Here is a 24397-nt window from a genome sequence, read left to right as displayed (position 1 = left end):
AAGTCACGGAGGTGAGGGCTGCATGAAATTATCACATCCAACATTGTACTAACTGCTGAAAGGTTATCTATACAGACACTTCTGCGTGAGCAGAATAAGCAGCTTTGACTAGTGGGGCCATCCATTTTCAAAACCACACATAAATACCCAGATAAAGGCTGCTGTTCACAGAACTTCATTAGCGAGCTCTGCCCTTGCGTGCGCCCGACTTGACCCTGAAGGACTGCGAGCTGGGAGGGCTCAAGTGCCGTTATTTCCCCTGAAAACCTAAGGGATGGACCCACCATGGCTTGGCTGCTTCAGCAAGTAATTCGGCACATCGGGACCAGACCTGTGTATCTCAGTGGGTGCTGAGGCCCTGCTCCAGGTAACATTAGTCTGGTTCCTTGCACTGAGCATTTAGACAGGATTTGGCCGAGACCCCCGCGCAGTGGGAGTGTTTGGTGCACATCTGGAGTGCTTCCTTCCAGAGGCACCCAGAGTTTGAACCCCTCGTGCACAAAGTGAATCAACTCTCTGTCAGGGGGAATCATGGCTTCGCAGTTCACTACGGATCCGAATCGAAATGCTGCCCAGGACACGCCCAAATGCTTTTGCTTTCTGGTGCAGAGAAAAGGGAAGGGACAGAGTGGACATCAAATACCATCATAAAGGGCTCTTACTAAAGACACACAGCTCAGTTATTTCTTCCAAAAAATTTAATTGAAATTCCATCTTTATGGCAAATGATACACAGTAAGATTATACAATTTTTTTATGTTACATTAAATGGAAGTCCTTGTTCAATCTGAAATACATATGTTGGACTAAAAGCAAGTATTTGTACACATCTGGCATTAAAAAAAAAATGAAATTAACTTCTCTCTCTCTTGCATCTTACACTTCATACTGATTTCCAACTCCCTCGGTGTGGTAGAAAGGGAAAATAAAGCGAGCTTTTAGATATTCCTAGGAAAATCCCAGCCCCACTGAACTCAACTGTAACATCCTCTTCTCCAGGGGGAGCAGGAGTTTAGCTCACAGACACTATCCACACACCTTTCAATATTACAGCACCACTTTTGGAAGCTATCACATTTTCTAAAATGCAGCCAGTAATAAGGGAGATTTTATAAACTCCAAAAGAGAAAAACTTCACCTAAACAAAAAAAGAAAAAAGCAAAGTTGCAGGGAGTTAATTCAGGAGCACAGCCTAATCATGAGCAAATTCTTCAAAACATTCCATTTGCAAACACCTTTACTTCCCACTTCTTTCCTTAGGACACCAAGGGCTCTGTTTCTGAACTCCTCTATTTTTCCATCAATATCCCCGAGCCAGAGCTCCACAGTGCTGTGGGAGCACAGCTGTGAAGATTCCACTCCCCAGCTCTCATTCCTACTTTCAGGTGCAGTCTCAGTTGTGCAGCTGTTTGTCAGCCTGCGCTGCAAACAGCACCACCAGCATTAGCAGGAGTATGACCGAGCAGCTTGGGCATGGGGACAGCAACACCGTGCTGTCCCTGAAGCCTCGCCACTGCTCAAGTCCAGCCTGAGGACTTGGCTCTTACTGACAAAATCTTGGGATACAACGCTGCCTCAACACATCACTTAAGCTCACTTCCAACTGGTCGCTTTTTGTCAGGGCATATGTAAATGATAAACACTTGCAAATGAAATAATGTACTGAAAAAGAAGTGTAACTGATAACGAAAAAAATCAAACTGGATTATTGTCTGAGGACTAGAGTCTCCCAGATGCTGACACTTCCATATGCTCAAACCAATCCAACCAGAGCAGAAAGTGCTCAGGATCTGACGAGGCTGCGTCCTGAGTTAGTAGCACCAAATGTTTAAAATCTGCCAGAGGGGGAAACTGAATGCATAATTGTAGGATTAAGACTGCAATCTCCCAAGTGCAGCAGCTACACACCACTGGCATAGTGCTGAAGAAGAAGGCACATAAATGGATGGGATTTATCTCTCCTCACATTAGACATGTGCAACGTAGCTAACTACCTCTGAGTGAGCGCACCACGCTCCCTTCGTGGTCAGAGGCAGCAATGGAGTGAAACTCATCCAACCTGCTGTGGACATCTGCTTTAAGAGATGAATAATTTCTCAGAAATGCATATTAAAACAATCTTTTGACCATAAATAGTACCTAGGACACCAGCTCAGATGTCAACATGTAGACATGTTGATGCGGAAGCATCTAAAGTAAGGTCAAATTAATTCCATTGTTAAGAGTTAGCATAGTTAGAAATGCTCCCAAACAGAAAGCCCAGGATTAGATTTCAATGGCAGCAGAATTCCCACTTTAGTAGTCTCACTGTTATCTAGATTTCTATTAAAAATATTAAGCAGAGCTGCTAGCTAACTTGCTCAGGTAGTTTTTCAACAGGCTTTTGACACTGCTCTAAGACAAAATAATGTGTGTTAAATAGCAGAACGGAGTAATATTACATGATCTGTTCAGCAACATGAAGAACCCCACCAATACTATGAGACGAGATCCATCTGCTAAAAGCTAGAAAAATTAAGTGATTTCTACATTATGGTCTAATAGAAGCAATGGGCTTAGTAATTATCTCACTTGTGGTTAGCATACTAAAAAGTGAATTTTAAATACCTTTTATTACTGGGTACAAACATAATGCCTCATAATTAGTGCCAGCTAATATTTTCAGTACTCTCTCCAGTATGGAAATAAAAAGCCAATGTATATTTATAGTATCGCAATGTTCATAAGAAGTCAACCTTCACTTTCCAGCTTCAGTCACACTTCTAAATGCACTGGTCACAACCTGGATTTGAAGGTCAATATACCCTTCAGCTGGTAGGAAAGAGGTGTAAGTAGGAAGATTTTACAAAACAGATTGTTTTCCATTGACCCGTAAGTGTCAAGCAGAGAAATGGGAACAGAGAAAGTTCTTTGTCCAACAACAGACATAAGGCTAGTGTTCCCTTCCCAGACATATTGCAGACATTTTTATTCTTTTGACGTTGATTCAAAGCTTTTCCATGAAAATTTCATCCTTCCACACACATGTGATAGTCCTACCTACTCCACCTGACCAAGGGCAGGAATCAGCTTTGCACTCCTGTTTCCTGCCAAGGCAGCGAGCAGAGACCAAGAACAGAGCAAGAAAGGGAGAACAGAAGCCCTGGCTTCTAGTTCCCTGTCACTGAAACAGGCACAGGTATGAAGGGTCAAGGAAGACTTCTTTCTGCTAAAGCAACGAGGGACAGCAGTAACGTAGGAGGTTCTGGCACTGAAGGAATTCAAGTCTGTCTCACCATAATCACACACAGAAGCTGCAGTATGGCAGTGGAGACATCAATCAATTCTCAAGACATATTAGGCCACAGGCCCTAGTGAGGCTGTACAGTAGGATTTACATTGCTCCGTGGCAGTACTTGGCCCACTGGCTGATCCGACACAGCATCCATTCATTTCTTTAGTATCCCGTGTTTAATTCTTTCAACACAAAATAGATCAAGAGAAACCTCTGTTATACCAACAGAGGCCTATTTTCTTTTTAAACTACCCTATCTTTGAAAGATCAGAGGTTCAAACTGTTCATGCCTCATAATTACATACACAAATAAAACTGTCTGAGCAGCACGGCATCTGCTTCTCAAACATCATGATTAGCTGAATCATCCACTTACAGAAAACAACCTGTGTTGCCAAAGTACTGGCATTTCAGTGCTAATTACGTAAAGTAAACATTTATACCCATGAAGCTGACAGCTAGACTAATACACATATGGCTCAGTCCCACCAAACACAGTCACAGCTTTGCTCCTCCTTTGTCCCTCCCAGGAGGAGAGGTCCCTGTGCGAGAGGACCACTGACTGAGGTGCTGCGGTACTTCTGCCCTGAACTACTTCAAGTGTCGAGCTCAGGCATGCTTTGGGGTGACCAGCCTTTCAGAAAAGCTCCCTCTCAAGACTAACCTGGACACCGGTCCCAGTGCTGACAGTGAGGGAATACTGCCCTAAAAAGGTTTTTCACTCTACAAAACCACCGCTGCTTAGGAGTGGATTCAGCAGTCCTGATGCACCCCAAGGCCTGCCAAGACAAGCAAGAAGTTTAGCTGGGTTATGAGTGCATACTCGTGGCCCACCATCAGTGCCAGAAATCTAACAGACAAAATTCAGCTTTTGTCAAAAAGCATGCATAAGCACCCAGCTGTTAACCTGCAGGGCTGCCTGCTCTCGGGCATCTGCAATGTAAATTACTCCTGACTTATCATCTCAGTTTTAAATAACAACATCAATTAAGCTAGATCAATTGTACCCGTGGAACTCCATAGGTACCCCACAAAAACCACAGCACTGTGGCACAGTAGATAGCACAGAGCAGATCTATAAACCTTCTGGAGAGCAAGCCTGACTTCCTAAATTTATGTAGCCAAACAGGGAAAGCCCTTTTTAATAGTGATTTTAAAAAGCCATTTTGCTTAAAAGATAAACGAACATGTTTCCATACATGCTGCTGATAGCTGCTGGATTTGAAACATACAATTTGTTTCAATTGAGCATATTCTTCCACATCACCCAAGCAGGCTTATTCCTTTCATTTTATGCTCTTTAACTGCTGAGGCTTTCCTGCAGATAACGAGAGTGTTTTTTCTAGAAAATGTAAACAAATCTTGTGCGTTCTACTATCCCAGCTAAGCTTCACCAGAAGTTTCTGGCAGGAGAAAAAAAACAAACCAAAACAAAGCCTTATCTTTATGCTCTAAAAAAAAAATATACATGTTATTTAAAAAGCATTAGAAGTCACTTGATCTTCAAACCCATCTGAAAAAAATCACTCTCAGAAGAGACAATTGTTGACTATGCTGGTTATACTGTACCTTAAGCATAATCAAAACAAATAATTGTATGCTTGACTTGGAAAGCTGAAATTAATGCACTCATGACAAAACTGCATACAAATAAATCCCTGCATAGGAAATAGAAACTAATTTGTAGAAAAGTTTTTTAAGTTTTTCAGTGCATACTTATGGGCTCATGCTAAGTCCAATCAGAATCAGATGAAACGAGATCTTTTCACATCTCACAGGATAAACGCCCTTATTTCCCTGCTTTCTACAAACTCTTCTCAAACAAAGAAAACGTAAGAAAAAATAAAACAACAACAAAAAAAAAGTCAAGTTCTCCTCACTGTTACATGAGGTTAACACCACTGAGACTACCAGCCTGCAAGTATGTAACGGAGGAGAGTTTGGTCAAGCGGTTTCTTTCCTTTGCTCTGCTTCACCAGGGCAATTTTCCTGCATAATCCAGTGGTGCTCTCCTAGACACCCATCACAGCTGTTGATTAGTGAAGAAGGCTTTTGTCTCCCTGCAGACAGGATTTACACAGAGCGGACAGCAGAGAGTTAACTGCCTAGAGCAGACTTCATTCGACTGGATATGTGAACAGACCAAGTCTGCCAGAGCCTGAAAGACAGTTAATTAAAAATCAGAAGTGAGCAAACCTAGCTGCATAAAATAAAAAAATGCTTTAACATGTCACACTGACTAGTGAGATTGCCAAATTGTGTATCCATCAGACTACACTTTTTAAGCACCAGCCCCCTTTACTTCAGCAGAAAATCCTGCTTTAAAACTGCATTGGCATAATATCTTAAGAAAAATATTTCATTAAAAGACTACTACAAATGAATACAAAACTGTTTTTCTTTTTTGTCAAACCAAACTTCTGAACTTCTTTTTTTAAAAAAAAAAAAAAAACAAACAAAAAAAACCCAGAGAGAACCCACAAACTGTGGTAAAAGAAAACACTTCGTGGTATACAGATTAAGTACGGGGCTTTCCATTTTCACTCTTAAACTCAGAATACTTTAAAACTACAAGAAGACATCCATAATCTAGTGGGAAACACACAACTGCAAACTTTTACAACCATTGCAACAAAGAAGATACCTTGGAGAACAGTGGATTTCCATTAAGAGACTCTGCTCTTCTGATATTTTCAACTCCACACTGAATCAAAAATAAGGAGAGAAGTCGTTAAGTCTGCTAGATCCTTCACTAGTTAAGCCTTCAAAATCTTCTTTTCTACTTCTTTCAGAAGTTGCCCCAAAATGACAGAATTAAGTGTAATACCATATTTTTCAATACAACAAAAATAACTACGATGCAACATTTCGCTTTGCTGCCATAAATCAATGATCCTTTTTTAGTAAGGATAGTAGCGGCTTCAAAAGTTAAATCTAGAAAGATAAATTCCCACCTGTTTTGTGTTGCTAAAAATTCATTTGAGTTATGCCAGTTCAGATTAATTTTCAATTTACAGAAAAATTAAATTTGCCCCAGATCATATTGCAAAAAGCAACTACAAAGCAAATTTCAAAACAGGAAATGTAATTTTGGGGTACCACTATCCAAACAGTTATAAGAACTATAAAACATTTACCTCATTCGCTAAAACTTGGGCATACTCAATATCCAGTTCATAAAGTGTTTCAATGTGGTCACTTGTAAATGCTATTGGGACCAACAACATGTTCTTCTTTCCTCTTTGGCACAGTCCTTTAATGGTCTCATCTGTCTGTGGACCAAGCCAAGGCATTGGTCCAACCTGTAAGAAAAGGGGGAGGGAAATAAAAAAAAAAAAAAGAAAAAGAAAAAAATCCCTCATTAAATCATGCTTAGAAAGAACACCCACGTTTTCTTAAGCAGGACAACACAGACAAGATTATGTTTAAGATGGAGCCAGTTATTTGTATTTCCCTGCTTTTGATAGTACCTCTCACTTTCTCCTTTAAATTTTTTTATGAAGACATACTGTCCAGCCATTTAAATCACAAAGAAACAGAACCTGGGCTGGCCTAAATGAGACTCTCATTAAAATAAATGAAAATTTAAATAAAGATCTACTGTTTTCAGTTCACTAAAACCCTAACCACTACTGCACAGGGTTTATCTGCCTCTTAAAGTTAGCGCTCTGTGGCAAACTGTCCTTACCTCTCTACTATCCATGAAGTATTTGGTGCTGATGTACCATAATATGCAACTTTAAGAACAAGACAACAATGGCAATAGGTATAATGACCCTGAGACATAAGGTTACTTGTACTACATAATTCTGACAAAACTGATGTTCCTTGCTATTTGCAGTAGTAATAATAAGTACAAAGTAATGCAAGCAGTCTTCGTCAAGAATAATGAAGCCTGTTTGGATTAGGCTCGTATCATTATTAAGAATGCCTGTATCACAGTGATGACTTTGGAAAAATTGCTCAGAGATCCTCAAAAGGCAACACCTTAAAAATCCAGAGAGTGCTCAATTCTTCCTTCTGACAGGGAATGATAAATGCCAAACTCGATGTTCTGAGATCATAGGTTTTCTAACAGACACATCAAAAATCTATGTTAAAAAGATGCAATATACAAAAAAAGGCAAGAAACTGTGGATAAAGAGTATCTGGAAAGACTGAATTTGAGTAATAGATGGGAATTCTGTTCAAGCAGAAATACTTGCTGAAAACAGGAAAAAGGCACTGAGGTTATGATCTTCTTAAGCTGGAAGATCATAAACTCCATCACCTGAAAAGCTTTACAGTGGCAGGTGGCTTTACAGCTTCCCTGAGCACATACCTTGGACTGCCACACAAGCCTGTAAGGGTTGGAGTAGTTCAGCTTCTCCATGACTCTCTGGACAGTAGCTCCCACTTCTTGAGGATATGGATCACCACGGTTCACCACCTTCAACACAGAAACACCAGACCTTTTTCTTCCAGTGAACGTGTCTGGGCAAAGACCACCTAAATACTGGGGAAGGTGAGCATGCTGCCTGTGATGTGGCTGTGCCCAGGACGGTCTGTATCAAGTGCCTGGCTCATCCAAAACAGGAAAGAAAAACTGCATTCTTGCCCAGCAAAACCCATGATGAAGCTGCTTTACCTGAACATCTACTCCTCCTCCTTCCCATGATAAAAGATAAATTCTTCTATCATCACATGTAGATAAAGTTACATTTCAGTAACAGCACTGCATTTTTGAAAAATTATTTGAGAGCCATTTCACTGCAGTTGCTGGTTGCTGACAGAGGATCAAGTAATTTATTGCAACGCTGCAAAGATTTTACTTTCACTCCTTCAAGGGAAGTACTATTACTGCTTTCTAGAGGTGAGAAAATAACCAAATTTTCCCCCTCATTACTATCCAGGTTTGAGCTGGCACATTTGTGAGGCCGTGAAAGCAGCCATACTGAGTCTGACCTAACCCAGCGCCCCATCTTCAAGGGTGGCCAACTGCACAGATCTGAGTAAGCATGCAGGAGAGTAACCACAGCTCATGTGCCTCGCCTTCAGCCCCGCTTCAGGCTTCCACCTGCAACTCACTAACTCACCTTCCTATTTCTCTTTTATATTTGCCTGGCACTTCCACAACTGCGGCCCTACTGCATGGGTGTGAGAGCCACATACCCTTCCATTCAGCCCAACCAGTGTGACTCTGGTCTAACAATGACAGAAACGATCTGACATAACTCACAGACATGGGCAGCGAGTGAGCCGAGAAGAGGATGACAACATCTTTCCTTTTGTCGGGTGGAAACAGGTTCAATTCCTTCTGTATGTGATCGGTGAAGCACTGTTCGGAAAAAAAAAAAAAAAGCCAAGACCTGAATCAGAAACACTAAGAGGCATTATGTGATCTCACATGACCCAAGACAGGCAGCTTCGGTGTTCCAGGCTGCCTTAACTTCAAAATTCCCCTTTTGGTATGCGTCAGGCAATAATGAGAGGCAGCACATATTACATACTGTCAGGTAAACAGCATCACACAGTGCCTGGTCCCAACAAACCAATGGCCCCCGTGAACTTTTGATCATCCCAATAGTTTTAAGATACTGGTAACAATTCTCCTCTACCACCTCTGAAGAGGGGTTCCTGGGCTGCAGAGGGCACACGTGTGCAGCTGCTTGTGCAGGGGGAGAGAGAAACGGTGAATGGGCAGAGCACAACCATCCTCTCTTTAGCAGCCCCATTACACTTAGACTGACTCAGAGTAGATACGCATGGCATCACAGAAGAGCCTGCTCTGAGAAAGGTGTCCCCTAATGGGCTGTTGAAGAAAGTTTGAGATAACTGTATTCAACTGTATTCAGAGACCTCCACCTTGAGTGCAGCTGACAGGAGAGAACATGGGAGAAACGGACACCTCTGTCCGTCAACACCCAAAATGTTCTTAGTACTACACAAAAAATCAGGGAAACACCTCCGACCCTTCATTCCCACCATCGGCATTTGAACTGAGAGCCGTAACACTGCATACACACAGCTAGGCTGAGGGAGCGTACAGAGAGAAAAGCAGCTGCGATCACTGCTGGCATATGGTGCTGCAGGAGCATGAAACAATTCTGTCTGCCTGGTCTTCTCTCTTTGCTGTTTTTCACTGTAAAATACCTCAGAAATGTTAAAAAAATTCAGTCTCCATTTCAACTTTATAATCAGGGGCTGAGCCAGACCTTTCAATTACAGCCTCCCTGGACTTAAAAGAAATGCACATTGGTGAGCTTATTTAAAAACAAACAAACAAACAAACCCCACGTTGTATGTACTCTGTCTAATGGAAACCATTTTGCAGGTTCCCTGAAGATATAAAAGGTTCCTAAATTCTGCTGAGGTGTTTCATTGAAGGCAAGGAGAATACACACTGAAGGCATGGAGAGTGCATAACGTCACATCCCAGGACAGCACCACACTCAGGCAGCTTGTCAGGGGAACATCACACAGTGCAGGCAGTTCCACCTTGCCTTCCTTCAGTCATTTTTATCATCTGTTCAGCACACCACAAAAACTGCAAAACCCAAACTAGAAGAGAAGCTCCCCAACAAAGACAAAAATGCCATTTTCTCTGAAAAGGAAGGAGCAAGAAGGTTTCCCTTTATTGCTCCCGCCACAGCCAGTGCTGTACCAAGAATTACCTCTTTGCTGCCACATAAGAATCTGATGAACTGACATGATATGTACATGTGTCAACCATAGACCTGCTCCGAGCAGGAATTTGGACTAATGACCTCTAGAGGTTCCTTCCAGCCAACACTATTACAATAATATGACTATGCTTTTAAAACAAGACATGCATGATGGTCACTTTCACACATTATCATGCCAAAACATCTGGCATGAAATAACCATCCTTCTCCTGTAATTTCATACATAGTAGACATGACACATTTCATTACAGTAACTAAAATGTACCCTCAAATTGAAGCATTTCTGTTACTCTTCTCAAATATTTTTCTTTTTTTAACAAAAATATATAAACACAGCCTAAATCAGCAAATAGGTTCATCTTCTTTCAGTAGTACATTCTATAGCTAAAAATCTTGTAAGTTTTGTTAGAAGCTAAGACTTGATCAAAGTGAAGTGTTTCCTCAGAATGTTTCTGTTGTTTAATATTATACTTTGTTTTTACTGGTAGTAAATATTTCTGAAAAGGAAACTCAATAGTATTTACTTAGTTCCTTGTTGTTTTAAGGTCAGCTGGCAATGCAAAGATACCAAGTTTCTCCTACATTGACCAATCTAAGAAAACCCCAGGGAATGCCAATTTGATAACATATCAGACCTGCTCAGTTCACATCTCATTCTGACTGCTAACTTCAAAGGCTCTCATACAAATCCATACCTGAATAAGAAGGGGATGTGTGGGCCATCGGTCAATTATACTCCACTTCATCTTTGGCTTCTCCCCCTTTTTATTGTAGTAGCGATAAATAGCATTTAAACTGCTTCCTGAAATACAGAGAATTAAGAACATAAGTTCAGCCAAGGCATTAGCAACCTGTCAGATTAAAACAGTTTTGTAGCAAGGTATTATAACATTTAAAAATGCTACATATTTAAAATGCAACAGTCAGTCAGAACTGAGAGCCTCAAATGGGAACAATGGTATCAAAGTTCATACAATGTACAAGCCAGTAACAATTTGCTAAACCATTCTTTAACTAAAGAACAATTATTGTTCTATTTTCCATGAAGAAAGCTTACTCAGTCATGCTCCTGAGCCTTCAGTTTATGTTATCTCACAGTAACAATGGTAACATAAAGCTGCCCCGAGTTAAGAAGTTTCTACCCAAAACTCGGAATTCTAGTAAATACAGATGATCTTGAGCTGGCAATGAAGCTAACAGGAAGGGGCACTTTGAGGAAGACAGGACAGCTTGCACTGACACTCTGCAGGCTCCCTCAGGCTCGCAGACACGCGCCTCCATTCGCCTCTGTCCACGCTCTGCTCCTGCACAGACGCTCACCTGTGGTAGAGCAACTGTACTGGGGGTACTGGGTGAAAGCGATAGCCCTTTCAATGCCATCTTTCTCCATCTCTTCAATTGCTTCTTCTGTCAGAGGATGGACATACCGGAAGCCAATGTAGTATTTGTGAGGTGCTGCCAGCCAGAGCACAGGAAAAGGAATTGCAGGAAAAAAAAAAAAAAACAAGAACTCTGAATAACACATCATTAATAAGCACAAAGTACAGAACCAGACAGACTGGAACTGTTGAAATAAACTTGTTGATAATTTTCTGGCTACTTTTCTAAACCACTGTCATATAAACACATCTTTCTTTGGCCAAGTATTTTTTCTGGTAACTGACTTTGCTGTTATTAGAATTTAAAAGTGATTTATACTATTGTTTGCTTCTGCAGGAAGCATCACTCTTCTGCTTTTACTTAGTTAAGCAGGTTAAGAGGTGTGGTTTCCAGACTGTACAGAGCTCTGACATTTTACTGGGCAAGTTCTGATTTAAAGGATGCATTGGTAAAAAAGTGTCACTCTGAGATGCTAAATGAACACTACTATGCCCTAACCCAGATCACAATTACAGATGTGCTACAGGCTTCCTAACAGCACAGCTCAACTCGCATACTGAAATCAGAAGCCGGATGTTTTAAATACACCAATGTAATTAAAATGCCAAAACCTTAGGAAAGACAAGGCTTTCTTCATTCTGCCATACAAAAGGAAACTCATTGCTTAAGCAGTTTGCACATTTCAAGAAATTTGATTTACCTAAACTTTCGAACATAATTGGGCTGCAATTTTGTGTTGCCAGCACTGAGATATTCTGCTCTACAGGGATCAGTTTCAAACAGGAAAAGACCCTGCACCTTATAGATATTAGCTGCTTATAAGGTGTTTCAAGAAAACCAGGTAATTTTATCCCTTTCATGCTCCAGGTGCCAACAGAGAAGTCCTCAAAACAGGATGCCTTCAGTGCACGAAGGATTGATGTGCCTTTGCCAGATCAGGCCCTCAGTCGCAGCACTGCAGGGGCATTCAGGCAGAATTCCCAGGTACCAACCGTTTGCTCCACATGCCCTCCCTTCCTTGCCCTCTAACTCCTTTTTCAGCTTCAGCAAACACCTGGCTCTCCTGCCTTTCCCCCACCTACTCTCTTTTCCTTCATCATATTATGCAGATGTAACTCTATTTCACTTCTTTCCACTTCCTTGCCTCTAGTTAACCACATTAAAAAACAAAGCTAAAAACAAGACAAGGTGGAATCATTGTTTGATGCAACTTCTCTGGTCACCATCCTTGCAAGAGAAGATGCCTTCCCTCACCCTGGAAAGTCCGCTCCATTTGCACATAAACCCCCAAGGACCGGGACTGTTGTCTGGGGCAAAAGATCAGTGATACTGAATAAGGGATGCATATTCTTTCATTCTGGTTTCTGGGTGTTTTTCACAGAAATCTTCATGACTTTAAACACTTTATTTTGGAGGCAATATCATTCTCTCCAAGGACAACATTTTAGGTTTTTCCATTTTCTGCTTCTCATCTTTTGGGTGTCCGCTTCGAGGTTAGGGGAGTATGGTTTGGTTAGGGGGAGGGAGGAAAGGGAGGTTTGCTGTTTTATTTTGGTTTTTTTTAAGTAGAGGACAGAGGTTCTTAGAACAAAAGCAAAGTTTCTTCTTCAGGGTTTCCGGGTCGCTAGCTCTGAAACAACATTTAAAAGGTTTCTGAAGGAAGCAGATGTCCCATGCTTGGTCTCCACTCCATACATTTATGCAGGATTCAGAAAACAGGTTTAGTCAGCCCCAGTTCTCTGCAGGAAGCAAGACAGCTCCCAGCTGGGAGCAGCAGCAAATAATGACCCAATGTCAGGAGCCCCGAGAGCCAGTAACCTCATTAACATTTTTAAATGGCATTAAAAACAAAAGTCTGACTAACCAGAGCAAAGACAGTAGGAGTTTAAACTGGGAAAGGACATACTGGGAAAAAACATGGCCAACCTGGAAACTTCTCGCAATACTCTCACAGTATTACATTTTGTCCTGGGTCACAGGCAAAGGAGAGATTTTCATGTTCATTTTGTTGTTACAGTTATTCACAACTACTGGGAACAGAGTGACATCTCCTTCCATGAAGAGCTGCCAATTTAAAGAAACAACATGGCGCCCTCATACTGTGAGCTTGCATTCTGCTGACAAGGGAATCTCAGCTAAAATACAACTTTTAAGAAATAATAAGAACCGTTTTAATTAAAAACAGTAAAAAAGATGTGCCTTCTTAAAATATAATTACCATTGCAAGACATTAGCCTATTTGATGCCAGCACTTAAAAAAACAAACCCCAACAACAGAAATGGATTTTCCTATCACCATGTTTGTGTGATTTATTCTTACAGACTACCAAGCCTACCCAAGCCCACTCATTCAGAAAGGAAGAGCTCTTGTTCATTTTCAGACAGCTGCCTGTAACAATAAAGCTTCATTTTAAAATTATATTGTACCCAGATGACATGGGTGAGGCTGTTCATGTACTACTTTACATTAGTCCCATTGCCAAAGTGTAACATGCCAAATGTACAGTCCAAGTCAGTAAATCAGTAGATTGATTAATTTACACAGGATGGAATTTTACAGGTGGTTATTGATACTGCCTAATATGAGCTCTTCACCAACTGCAAATACACGCAACTATAAACTCCATGCCCCAAAAGTCCAGATCAAGGTAAAACAAGTATGCAAAGTATTTCTTCTTTGCCATGTGTTTCAAGTCTTATCACCACAACTTGTGAGTTACTCATTAACAGGGCTCAGCGCTCCCAAAGGGCTACCTGTGAGCACACAATATTCTGAAATGCGTAGCTCAGTCTGGAAGCACATCCAACTGTTTCAAGCTATTCTGAAGCAACACAGTACTTGGTAACGCTGCAAGTTACTTGAAATGCTTAAGGAAATGGTTAGCACTTAATTCAATTGTTAGCAATGGTTAGCATGCTCAATTTTTAAAACTGCAGCTACTGTTAGGTAAAAAATGAGGTCTCTAAATGACTTATCAGCTGTAAGAACTGCACAGAGGTGGGTGTGACTTCACAGAAAGTGGTCACCAAACAAAAGCAAGCAGGAGTGGTACACTGAGAAAAGCAGATAAACTTTTCTAAGCTTTATCTGCAGAACCTGTTGCAAGCCTGACCCTTCAGGGGCTACTGCTGCTAAAAACACTACTGCCTTGGATGCCACAGCAGGGTGCAGTTTTCACTTCAGGCTTTGACTATACTTGCAGGGACCACAGCTGGAATTAAGCTAGAGTAGCACCTGTGGAAAAAAGGATCAAACATCACCCAAATGAAGGTATCAGTGATGCGTTACATGCTGAACAAATGAAATAAATTTGGTCCTAGCCTTCCAAGAACATTACTTTTCACCTTCCAGACCCTTTTACCACTCTTCTACCTCTAGCCCTTTTCTACTGAAGCCTGAAGCAGGCACCACAAAAAACTACAAAATACCTAGGAATCAAATAATATGTATTGTCAAAAATGAAGGGGGATTCCCTGACACACCAGCACATCAGCAAAGGTCACACAAACTGAAGGGAGAAGGCGGCTTGCAACACCATGCATTGTAAAGCTGCTGAGCTGAAGAGAACTTTGAGTGCTCCTCTTTGGCGGCTTCTACTCTAGCAGTTCTTCTGTTAAAAATGTTTAGTGTTCCTATTGGAGTGGCAGTATGAGAAGTATTGTCTGTAGCCAACACATCAGTGAAGAATTCAGAGGGGAGCTTAGTGATGTTGTTAATTCCTTCTACTCACAAAGGTAGTCTGCTGCTTCAAGAACAAAAAGCATAATGCAGAGAAATATCTTATTGGAACAGAGGTGACCCCAGACAGGTCATTTCAGACAGACCAACCATCACGTTACTGTTTCTCCTGGCTTTTGTCAAAACAGTGGTGATTGACTGTCTTTTTCTGCCTGTCCCATGAGAGGCAAGACACAGAAGATGGCCATCACCCTTGAGCTGCTACTGTGGAAGTTTAATTTCTAGTGTTGCCACTCACATTTATTAACGCCATGATTTTAATGTCACATAGCAAGAAACTGTAGCATAAAAGGTACCCTAAGCAAATGACCTATCACCTTCAGTGACCAGCAGAAGAGGAACAGGCTTCTAGTTCATCATAGCTGCTAACTGAGCAACAATACAAGCTGAAGTCAAATTCAGCTAATAACCAATTTGAAAGCAGTAGCTAAACTGGTGCAAATTCCACCACGAATGCACTTAACCTGGGTGAAAAATGACTCATGTATCAATTTGGTTGGAGGTTTTAGGAGAGAGATCGAACATGGCTGAATCACAGCAAATTAACATTATGCACACAACCGCAGTTGTCTTGTGTTTGCATACCTAGCCCACTGCAACTGCACAGTAAAACTTGTTAGCTGAAGCCCTTAGTAAAAGGACATTCACAGAAGCATCTGTATCCATTTCCCATTACATTAGTGCTACCGGGTAGCTTGGCACAAGGTAATCCACACAATCCTTGCTGTGAAGAAGCAATGTTCAGAGAGATTCTGTGATCTGAGAGAGGGGAGGGAGGCTGTGTTCACCTTTCATGTTCTCTTGCCACCAGAGAAGAAATGGCAAGGACAGCGTCTACTTCCACTCAAGCCAAACCGTTAGGCCTTATCTCCTGCTCATCTCCTCGGGTGGGGCTCACTGCTGTCACTCAACCAAGCCCTGCCATGTTCATCTACAAAACCTTGTATTTTCTTCCAACCAATCTCCTCTTCAGTCCTGAAATCAGGCCTAATTAGTGTGTGTTTTCATCCATTATTAATAGTTAGATTCAGACAAAGCCTCAAAAGCTCTGGATACATCCAAGCAATAATTGCAGAGGGGCATTTCAGAGGAACGAAAGACACCTGCGACTTTGGAGAACAGTCAGACTCCTGACACCCTCCCATGCAGTCACCTATTCTTTAGGCTCAGGCTGGCAAAATAAAGGCAAATACAAAACACTTTATAGCGTTAAGTTCTGGCCTCAAAGCTGTTCTGCATCAGACAGTCCCTGCACAGCATCGTGGCCGAGCTCACGCTGAACAGGGAAGGGCACTTGCAGGAAGCAGCAGGAGCAGGGAACGCTGCACTGTCCTCTCTCTGAGCCCTAACTGCTGGCTGCTGTGAGTGTGCAGCAGCCATGAGAAGCTGGCCGTGCATTTTACAGCAGGAGACCTCACCCTCCTGTGAGACTCAATAGCACCAGCGTGCAGAACATGAACGACCAGGAAACCCTAGGTCGACAGGCGTTTCTTACTCTGTGTGTGCATGCACATGCACAGCCTAAGAGGATCATCATTCTCCCACTCTACCTCTTCATAAGAGAATTACATGAGATTATACCACCACTGCCAATGGTCACAAATCTCCACCTCATTTATGCTAGCAAGAATGCCGCTCGAACACCCTTCTCCCATGCCTGCCTTATTTTTTTCACATGAAATACATTGTTCTTTCTTATCATCTAAGGCTCAACCACTTGTCTTCAGTGTAGACTTCTTCAAGCTCAAGCAGGGCTTACGGGGCAAGGTATGACACCTTGCAGTCATACACACCAGCAGAGACTCCCATCAGCCATCTGATAATAAGATAGCTTCAGCCATCTGAAAATAAGATATTTGTCTCATAGTCATCTAGATTTCTTCCCATAATCAGGAGAGAGATAAGTGTATCTTTAGAGGGTAAGCCCGCCCTTTGATAGTGACTTTAAGATGAACTGAATCACTTCCTCTCCAAGCCCTACTCTCTCGATGAAAGATGGAGCAGAAACCACCAGCTTAGGCCAGATGCCCAACTTCCTGATGGCCGAAGTGATGTAAGATGAAACACGCCAAAAGCATCCAAGGGTGGACTTACCCTGGGCAGCTTTTCAGCTAGTTACCTTGGGCACAGATGCAGCAGCTGGACCACAGCACATACTGGATCCAGCCTGAGAAGGTGGGTAAATGTTTGGTTGTTGGCTTTTGGTGCTACACTGTGTTACTGCAGGTTGAATGCGTACTGACAGTACTCTCCAAAATCAAAGCCATTTTGCAATGCAGACCACGGCACAAAAATGTATTTGCATGTGTGGGAACCCCATGCTTTTGCATATGCTGAGGTTTTAATGAATAAGAACTTCTGCAATATCTTTGTCGTAACTTCCTAGCAGGACTGAAAACATTGTTTACACTCGCAATAGAAATCAAGAACCAAAAGCTGCTTTACAAGCATATACTTTCAACACATGAAGCAAAAGAAACTTCTAACAAGCACAGTAGAGTAAAGAAGTACCCGTGCGAGGAGACATGCTGTCCAGCAGTTTCACCATGCCTTCTCCCTGCACCGCCGTCCACTTCTTGATTGGTGATCCGCCTCCAATCCTGCTGTACTGCTCCTGGATTTTTGGTGTGCGGCGTTTGGCAATTAATGGTGCTAATTTACTAAAGCATTCAAAAGGTACACATATTAATACCATAACCCAAATCACCACCCCTTTCCCCAAATCTCTCCACTGCAGTGGGTTTTCTGTGGCAATCTCCCCAAATTATAGCAAGCCAGCACTGCACGGTTTAATGTTATATTCCATCACCCTTCCCAAACTTACTAGGTGACAGGAAACCACAACTTGCAATAAGAAGAGAATGATTTTGGCGTGCTTATTTCCAGAGAATTATAACATCGTTTCTTGCACTGACTGGTCCCAAGATGAGACAGTCTTAAGAAATGCTGATATACACAGAAGTTACATGTTCAAGCCTACAGCTAAGACAGCAACACCCAACACTGACTGTAACACAGGAGTTCAGTGTTTCTCACTTTTGAGCTGGAAGCGTCATTAGATCTCTGTCCAGGAAAAGACGAAGTAAGAAATCATGCACATCATCCAGACGTTCTGGACCTCCCATGTTTAACATCAAGATTCCTGTTTTAGGTTTCCTATGGAAGCAAGAGATATTTCAAATCCTAGTGACCTACTGCTTTTTTTTATTATTGTTACAAAACAATCAGCTTCCCCTTCTGCATTTGTTTTTTGCAAAAGCAGCATCCTATTTAGAAGCATGAGCTGCTTATGTAAAAATATGAGCTACAAGCATGAATAAGCCAGAGAACAAGTATTTACATGATCTTTACTTTTTTAAAAAAAGTAATCACTTTACAACACAGAGTTTAACTGGAAATATACTGAGAAAATTATCTTGCAGCTGAAGGCTGTAAAGAAGGTTACAAAACAGGGACCAAGGACTATCTCAGCTGAATGCCAGATGTAGATTCCAACTGAACGAAGGAGCAGCTTCCACAGAAAACAGAAGAGCTACCCACACAGGTCTTTGTCTTCAATGCTTTGGAGACACATCTCATCTCCCAAAGCAGTGAAAGCAGCAAAGAGCCATCCTACACAGAAAATAAGTGCAGGGTAGGTTTTGTTTGGGTGGTTTGGCTCCCCCCCCCCCAATGGGTTTTCTATCCAGGTGCAGGCCCAGCACACTGTTCTACGGATAAGGTCCCTCCCAGCACAGCAGAGCGGAGCAGATGGTGGTATCAGCTTTTACAGAAACGGCTGCTGATCACAGCTCCCACCCAAGGGGTGGATTTCCCCATCGAATCATTTCCCCTGCCTGAGGGAGCCCAGTGGCCAGGATCTCTTTCCTCCTGAGTGGACGGAGCTGAGGCTGCACAGGGAGCTTTGCCCTCCTCTTGTTCAAGCCAAAGTCTTACAAAGGGGCACTGAGAGGAGCCTAGGCCTGCCCTGATGCATCAGGACCTCAGTTTCCATTCCCTTCCTCCTGGAGCGCCTATCAGGAGGTTGCTAAATAAAACCCAGGAAACAGGAACCAGAACCTCAAATAATAATATCCTACTGTTTGTTCTTCTATTGCTTCTGCACTGCCTCAGGCCTTACTGTGGGCCACTGCCTCACTGCACTCTGCAGAGAACAAGGCAGGCCATCCTTGCCCCACAGAACTGTGAAAACAAGAGGCTCGGTGAATGCAGCCTGCCAGATAAAAGCAATCACACACACACAAAAAAAAACTAGATCAAGCCCCGTGACTGCCAAGTTTTACCACACAACCAGCTTTGCTATGCAAGTAAAGCAGCATACCATATCTGAGAGGGACAGAGGGCAACAAGAGCGCAACACACCCACCCAGACCTCACTGCAAACTTACCGCACTTCTGGCTGAATTTGAGGTTTTGTGCTTTCTGTCACTGCGGCTGCGGTTGCCTGACCTCTCCATCGTACCGGGACCCTCAGCTGACTGCTGCTTTTTACAACTGGAAGAAAGATAACAGCACATTGATAACCTTGCACCAGGCTGAGGGGCCTCTTCACCGGATAGGCAGTAATCCCTCAACAGCTACATAAACACACTTGGCAGTATTGTGCTGCTTGGCATTTTCTCCCTTAAGCTCCCGGTCCTGGAATCAAAGAAAGTCAGGAAATTGCAAGCTTCTGCCTTTCTTTAAACACTTTGTATACCAACACCTCTTCAGATACCAGGCAGTAACCTAAAACCAAACAAAAGCCTCACTGATCTTTAAGCTCCAGTCGTAAATCCAAAATAACTGGTGACAACACAAGAGAAACCACGCAGGGCTGACACACTAAGGAAGTAAGTATGTCAAGCTAGGTAACTCCTCATGGTAAGGTCACACCTGGGCTAACTCTAGACAAGCAAAGTATTTCTATACCACCTCTACCATGTAGGTTAGACATTTGCCAATTTAGGGTCCCCAGCAAACTTCAGCAATGTAGGTCAGTACCTGTTAGCCATGAGCACACAGTTCCTTAGTTTGACCATGTGTCATGTACACTGAGCAGCAATTTCAGAATCCATTTACCTGAGGACACGGGCAGCCTTCTTTCTCACTACCCAGCTAGGCGACTTCTATTATTCCTGGATTTCAGCATCAGCCAAAACCCAGTATATTTTACTTCCCACATGCTGGTTACAGTCTGCTTTTTCAAAAGCACGCTTTGTTTTCCCTAGGAGTTCATAGTCATTACATGATATTTTTTAGTGCAACAATAGTGTGAATTGCCCAAGATGAAAAAAATTGTTAAATTCTGCATCCCCAGCTCTCCAGCAATCGTTTGGTGTGACACTTCCCTTGTCAGACTGCAGGAGTTCAGCAGCAATTGAGCCCCAACAGCACAGACCTCCTCAACAGCCGATCCACCCGCTGAGAAGAGCATCTTATACTTCACAGGTCCCTAATAACATCCTGAACAGATGCTGAACGCCCTCAAAACCTGCTGAAATCAATGACAGTGAAAAGCATCTTGCAAATCCAGCTTCTTACTTGGGATTAAGAGCGTGTAGCTGTGGATGCCTGTGTCTGCAGTGATATAAAAGGCTGCAAACTGAAGAACTTCAATTCAAGCATTGATGATGCCTGACAGACTCTTGTCAAATATTTATATTCTTCTTCCAGTTCTTCGGTTATTACTTTTTGAAGCACTGACACTATATGTTAATTACATAGGACAATAAAAAGAGAAGTTTCAATGGCTGTATTGATCCTTCTGCGCTGTAAATAAATACTGGAAAGCATTTGTTTTACTTAAGGCAAGGTCTGGGCATATTAATATCTGCACCATAAAGCACATGACACAGAACGTGTGACGACGATGGTTCCAGCCTGATGGAACGTTGATAAAAGTGTTCTTTTATAAGTTTTAGAAATGGCATTATCATATTAGCCTCTGGAGCCAAGGCCCACACAAAACTGGTCCCTGGTGCGTGCCCGCACCTCCACTCATCTCAGGGTCAGCACACCGGTGCCTCTCGGTAGGTACGTGAGGTTACTCCGCCATTACGGTGGTAACTGGGGAATGCGTTGTATCGACAAAGGTTAAGGAGAAGAGCTCCTGCTGAAGGAGCACGCAAACCCAACTGCATGTTGTAAAACCTGCAATACACGCGTATATGTAGACGGTATCTGTAACGCACATTTGTAGCATTAGGATAGCTGTGAAACTGACTTGCCGCTGTATTTCTTATTCAAGCCTCCTCACCGCACCTGGCCTTATTTTGAAAAGGCAACCTGTGAATGGTTAAACAAGGACGATTTTTTACACAAACGCTTTCTAAAAAGGAAAGGGCCTCGTCTAAAATTAAACTCTTGGGAGGGAGAAAAAACCTAACCAAAACAAAACACCCAAACAACGAAAAACCGAGCCCGACAGCAGCAAACGACAGATTTTTCCGAGACGAAAAAATCCCAAACCTCACAGCCCTCCGCTCATTCACAGGAAAATAAATAAAAAAACCCATCATTAGCCTGTCCAGCACTTCCCACACTTGAGCCAGACTCACGGCAAGGTCTCCGCACCCCACTTACCACAGCGCGGCGACGCGACGCGACCCCCCCGCCCCCGGCCCCGGCCAGGGGCAGCCCCCCAGCGCCGCCGGAGCCCCCCGCCCCCGCTGCCCGGCCCCGCTGCCCGCCGATTCCAGCCCCGGGTCACGGCGCGGGGATGGGAGGCCGCTGCTCCGCCGGCAGCGTTACGCAAAGGCACCTCACGGGCGTTGTGTAACGCGGTCCCGCTGCCCTCACGGCCCCCGCGGCGCGGCGGGCATCCCTGGGCAGAGCCCCCTCCCCGCCCTCAGACACCCCCTCACACCCCCCCCCACACGCCCTCCCCGTTCCCGCCGGCTGCGCACGGCGCCCACAGACTCACGATAACGCGCCGCCCGTCCGGTGGCGGCGGCGGCCATTTTGGCGGCGGCCGCCTGCATTCCCTCAGACGGCCCCGTCGCCTCCGCCGCCGTCCCCCCGGCACCGCCCCCGCTTGCAGCGGGGGCGGTGCCGGGGGGACGGCGGCGGAGGCGACGGGGCCGAAGCGGGAGTCTCACGGGTTGCTCTGCCCCGGCCGTCCGCCACAGCCCCTGCGCGACCGTTACCACAGGACGGAGGGCTCAGAAATGGGAGATGGAGCACCCCACGGTGGAAACAAACAAAAGACCCCGATATCCCGTTTCTTGAGGCTAAACTCGTAACGGCATTGCTGGCCGGAGTTGTGCCCGGGTTACGTTTTGAAGGTTTTCTTTGCAAGCGTGCACGTGACATAAAATACATACTTGGGCGTCTCTTAGGTTTGCACAGTTAGGCTCTAAAGAAGCCGCAGATCCTTTAAATAAAAAATTTAAAATTGTTTTTTAAATCCAGGGGGCTGTATCGGCAGAGAACCTCATCCACTGCCTCAGATCTTGGTCAGCTCTTGCAGACAACCTAGGATCCTCGCCTACAGCCATCCTTGTCCCTCCTTCCCTGCTTCATAAAGACCCAGGTGCGATCCCAGCCTGCCTCTTCCAGGGGACATTAATCAATGGCCTCTTCCACCATCCGACTGTGGTGGTACATTTCTTTCCGCCTCTCCGGGCTGATGTACGGACTCGGGAAGGCTCGCCAGCCCTCGGCGTAAGCGTGAGGAGCCGGGCAGCGAAGCGACCCTTGGCTGTGCCAGGAACTCTTCCCCAGCTGAGACAGGGAGATCTGCTGTGCGTCTCAAGGACTCCTGCTGCCCGGCGGAGGGAGGCGGGGGACGGGAGGAGAGAGAGCCACTTCTCAGAACAACCTGCAGCCAGTTCTCTCTCCTAACGACCTGCAGACCTTGTTAGTACAGTCCTCCCCCGACAGGCTGGGAGCAGCCCCTCTCTGTGTTTGGAGTTCTTCTCCAACAGCCTGGGGATTTTCCAGCACAGCTGGCATCCCCGCAGTGTGTCGATGGCAAAAGTCCATCACCTCCCGAACCTACAAGCAGCAGTGCTACGGGAGGCCCTTGGAGCTCTCCCGGACCGCAGCGGGATGGGACCAGCATCTCCCCCTGAGCGGGACGCCTCTCGGAGCTCCCAAACTCTCCTGTTTGTTTGGGAAAATCGGAGGTCTGTCGCCGAAAGCCGACACGGCCGGGGCTGGTTCTCTCCGCTCGTTGAGGCTCAACCCTTCATCCGTTGAGAGAAATGCTGAAGCATTCAACATGAATATTTTCACTGACCTCGAGGGGAATTTTTAACAGGCATACCTCTTCTTCCTCTCTCTTTTACTCTCTTATATGTCTTCTCTTAGTGTCTTTATGCATGTGTGTGTACTAACCTGAATAGTCTATAGTAAGTTATAGCAAGTATATTGTAAGATACTTGTTAATACTTTCAAATTTATACTTAAATTACTGTCGTGATTTTTATTCAACCATGAATGGATTTTAGGCTGCTACTATACTCATAATCCCTTTAGATATAAACCGTTGCCCAAGTCTGGGACTAGGAGTCAATCCAGCCGCACCCAGGCTCCAACAAGAGTTTAGAAAGCAAGGGGGTCTTCTCTGAACCTTGTGACTCAACGGGGGGGTCTTCCTTACCTTTTCCCACTGTCCTGGTTTCAGCTAGGATAGAGCTAATTGTCTTCCTAGTAACTGGCACAGTGCTATGTTTTGGGTTCAGTATGAGAAGAATGTTGATAACACACTGATGTTTTCAGTTGTTGCTAAGTCATGTTTAGACTAAGTCAAGGATTTTTCAGCTTCTCATAACCAGCCAGCAAGAAGGCTGGAGGGGCACAACAAGTTGGGAGGGGACACAGCCAGGACAGCTGACCCAAACTGGCCACAGGGGTATTCCGTGCCATATGGCATCATGCCCAGTATATAAACTGGGGGGAGTTGGCCTGGGGGGATCGGTGCTTGGGAAATAACTGGGCGATGGTAGGCGGGTAGCGAGCAATTGCATTGTGCAGCACTTGTATATTCCAATCCTTTTATTATTATTGTCATTTTATTATTGTTATTATTATGATTATTAATTTCTTCCTTTCTATTAAACTGTTCTTATCTCAACCCATGAGTTTTAGGTTTTTTCCCCCTCTGATTCTCTTCCCCCATCCCACTGGGTGGAAAGGAGTGAGTGGCTGCGTGGTGCTTAGTTGCTGGCTGGGGTTAAACCACGACACCCACATTCCCTTTTACCCTATTGCATTTCGGTCCTTATATACATAAGTTTAGTTTGATTCTGATTTAATTTTCTTGTGTGCATTTCATCCATGTACTAAGTAATAGAGTGAACCTTGCCATCGAATTCTGTGAAGTCACGCTTTTATATAAATGTCTATTAAATAATT

The 24397-nt window shown here is 43.8% G+C and overlaps 1 protein-coding gene across 2 annotated transcripts; it reads right to left on the bottom strand.

Moving 5' to 3' along the window:
• Positions 1–680: 680 nt before the first annotated feature.
• On the bottom strand, positions 681–22051 carry FECH (ferrochelatase). 2 transcript variants are annotated; one of them, XM_075021797.1, is made up of 11 exons: positions 21963–22051; positions 19447–19552; positions 18095–18214; positions 17570–17718; positions 11260–11394; positions 10635–10741; positions 8493–8591; positions 7596–7703; positions 6412–6576; positions 5919–5978; positions 681–5432 (listed from the first exon to the last, which is right to left on the bottom strand). In XM_075021797.1, the coding sequence occupies exons 1-11, from the start codon at positions 22018–22020 to the stop codon at positions 5298–5300; spliced, it is 1242 nt and encodes a 413-aa protein (XP_074877898.1). In that variant the 5' UTR covers positions 22021–22051; the 3' UTR covers positions 681–5297. The 2 variants fall into 2 exon arrangements, with proteins under 2 accessions (XP_074877898.1, XP_074877899.1); XM_075021798.1 differs by lacking the exon at positions 21963–22051 and adding an exon at positions 20582–20743.
• Between the last annotated feature and the right edge of the window lie 2346 nt (positions 22052–24397).

This window comes from Buteo buteo, chromosome Z (genome assembly GCF_964188355.1).
Source record: "Buteo buteo chromosome Z, bButBut1.hap1.1, whole genome shotgun sequence".
NCBI lineage: Eukaryota > Metazoa > Chordata > Aves > Accipitriformes > Accipitridae > Buteo > Buteo buteo.
The sequence above is the reverse complement of the archived record's forward strand: the minus strand, read 5'-3'. Positions and strand labels throughout refer to the sequence as shown.